The following is a 3,111-nucleotide window of genomic DNA, read 5'->3' as shown; positions in this document are numbered from 1 at the left end:
TATATTTATATATATATATATATATATATATATATATATATATAGGGCCCAAAATAGATAAAATAATAATTATCTCGGGTCTTTGCTTATTGCCCAAACTTTATGGGCCGACCCAAAATAGAAATCTACATATACAAACAAAAAAATGTCGGCGACGTGCAAAAGCCCGGTCAAGAAAGCAAAAGTCGGCATGTGATGCTGCCGTTGAGCCACGTGTCATAACCGTAATGGCCCATGGTCCACTTTCGCGACTCCTGAGGACGGCCGTAATCCCGGCAGAATCTCCTCCCCCACGACTTCATTTGAAAAAAAAGAAAGAAAATCATGTTAATCACCATCTTCATTAAAACAATTTGTTGAATTAATGACAATGTCTTATAATTTACAAAATATATCCGGTTTATAAAATAATATTTTTTAAAATATTTTAAATTAAATTTTAAGTATTTTATTTTATTTTTCATTTTTGAGACATCCATAAAATAAAAAATTAAAACTAGTGGCAATTCAATCCCTTTAATGGATAAAATTACAAAAGTTAATTTATTTAATGAAATTGTGTCAACATGTTCCCCAATTATTTTCATGGAATCATTTTAGTATACATATACATACATATAGCTTTGCACAATCACAGCCTGTTGGAAGATAAATCCCCTCCACCCCGAGTTCGAATCCCAGCTGGATGGAATTATCAAAAATGGGGGTTGTTATTTAGGTGACAGTATTATTCGTGTATATATTAGATACGATTGGAATATATATAATAGAACTAAACTGCCATTATACTACTTTATTCTCTAAGCGTAAAAAGTTTATTTCGGCGACCTTTTCAGTGCTTCCACCACCACCGACCTACACTGGCGCCATTCCTCCACTAAGTCCCCTCTCATCTCTCTCTCTCTCTCTCTCTAAGATGGCGCCGGAGAACCCTTCCAGCTCTTCCCCATCCCGCGGCCCTAATCCCCATTCCCTCCCATCCGATGGCCTAATCTTCTGCTCCGGCTCCGCCGCCGCTCTCCTCCTTTTCTATCTCTTATACTCCTTCATTCCCCCATCATCCCCTTTTCTCCTCTTCTCCAACCAACCCACAAAACCCTCCCCCCATCTCCCCTCCTTCTACGACGACTCTTCCCTCTCCTACTCATTCCCTCGCTCCCCTCCCATCTCCGATTGGAACACCAAACGGCTCCTATGGCTCCACCACCACCCCTTCCCTCCCAACCGCATCCTCATCCTCACCGGCTCCCAACCCTCTCCATGCCCTAACCCTGTCGGCGACCATCTCCTCCTCCGCTTCTTCAAAAACAAAATCGATTACTCCCGTCTACACGACATCGACGTCTTCTACAACTCCGCTCTTCTTCATCCTTCCATGTCCAGTTTCTGGGCGAAGATTCCTCTCCTCCGCGCGGCCATGATCGCCCATCCGGAGGTCGAGTGGCTTTGGTGGATCGATTCCGACGCCGCGATCACCGACATGGAGTTCGAGCTTCCGATCCGAAGGTACGAGAAGCATAATCTTGTGGTTCATGGCTGGCCTAATCTGGTGTATGATAATCGGAGCTGGACCGCGCTGAACGCCGGAGTTTTCCTCCTCCGCAACTGCCAGTGGTCGCTGGATTTCTTGGCCCGATGGGCCCGATTTGGGCCGCAGAATCCGGATTACAAGCATTGGGGTGAGGTTCTTCGGGCCGAGCTGCCCGACAAGCTTTTCCCGGATTCCGACGACCAATCGGCGCTCGTTTATCTCCTTCTCAAGGAGAAGGACAGGTCGTTTTCTCCATTAGTTTTTTTCCATGAATAGTATTTAAATTTAGGGACATTTAGTAATTTACATACGTACCACTGGATTCTTTTATATATATATATATATATATATATGAGTCCGGGCCAATTTCAGGTTAGAACGGATCCAAATAACATGGATCAAGATGACTCAATTTAAATCAGTTCGTTTCGATTTTAAGCCGAATTGAGCTCTATTCAATTTCGAGTGTGAGCTGCACTAAATCTATTGGACTTGATTTCAGGTTAACCTTAGCTCCGTGCAAAACTGGATCTTGAGCATTCGTACTTACCCACACAAGAAAAAAAATATATATTTTAGTTTTAAAATATTAAATTTATGATATTTTTGTTGTAATATGATGATTTTGGATAGCATTAGAGCTGTCAAAACAGCTCGTTAATCTCGAGCGGCTCGTGTTCAGCTCGTTAAAAAGCTCGTGTTTGATTTGTTCTCTAAATTAGAGAGTCGAACACAAATAATTTTTTTGTGCTCGATATAAAAACAAGCCAAACAAATACAAAAATTTGCTCGTTCATGTTAGGCTTGAAATACTACTCATCTATATATATATATAAACCCAAGGGTAATTATATTAAGAAGAAAGGGGTACAAATAAGTTTTATGAGCTGCAATGCTGCAAAAAATTAAAATCAATTAAACTTATTAATAAAAAATAGAATTAAAATATATTATATTATATATTATATTTAAACAATCTTTTAATATAAAGAATAAGATTTAAATTTTGTTCCAAACCTTAACATCCTATAGTTACGTGATTAGGGTTGTCAAAACCACTATTTGTTTCCGAACAGTTCATGTTCAGCTTGTTAAGCGAACGAGTGCGGAACAAACCGAACATGAAAACACTTTTTTGTGTTCAGATTATAAACGAATCAAACACGAACAATAATATTTTTTAAAAAGCCAAACACGACTTGCTCAGCTCATTCTCGGCTCGTTTACACCCTTAAATAGCATAAACGTATAGAATAAAGGTTAGATGTTAGTTATATATATACATAAGTTGGGTGCTTTCTAACGGTTATGCCTCATAATTCACTTATGCATGAGGTGTCCGGATTGAATGTTTTCTCTTGAGAATTCGGTGTTCTCAATATAATTTCCCCTTAAAATTATTATTTTATATTTATGTATGTAAATGAAACTTAATATTAACACAGGTGGGGTGAAAAGATCTACCTTGAGAACGAATTCTATTTCGAGGGCTACTGGGTTGAAATCGTCGGGAAGTTGCAGGGAATCACAGATAAGTATCAAGAACTGGAGAAACAGTCGGCGGGGCTTCGCCGCCGGCG

At 39.5% G+C, this 3,111-nt stretch overlaps 1 protein-coding gene across 1 annotated transcript in view; it reads left to right on the top strand.

Annotated features, from left to right (window-relative positions):
* The first annotated feature begins 810 nt into the window (after positions 1-810).
* LOC110021355 (glycosyltransferase 6-like) overlaps positions 811-3,111 on the top strand; it is a 2,748-nt gene continuing 447 nt past the window's right edge. The window contains exons 1-2 of the mRNA XM_020719815.1: positions 811-1,773; positions 2,977-3,111. The exon at positions 2,977-3,111 is cut by the window's right edge and continues 447 nt beyond it. Of these exons, the coding sequence (XP_020575474.1) occupies positions 917-1,773; positions 2,977-3,111 (992 nt within the window). The 5' untranslated portion in view covers positions 811-916. The remainder of the gene's footprint in view (positions 1,774-2,976) is intronic.

The sequence above is a fragment of the Phalaenopsis equestris genome, unplaced genomic scaffold, assembly GCF_001263595.1.
Source record: "Phalaenopsis equestris unplaced genomic scaffold, ASM126359v1 Scaffold000134, whole genome shotgun sequence".
Lineage (NCBI taxonomy): Eukaryota > Viridiplantae > Streptophyta > Magnoliopsida > Asparagales > Orchidaceae > Phalaenopsis > Phalaenopsis equestris.
This window is presented reverse-complemented; position numbering and strand designations above follow the sequence as displayed.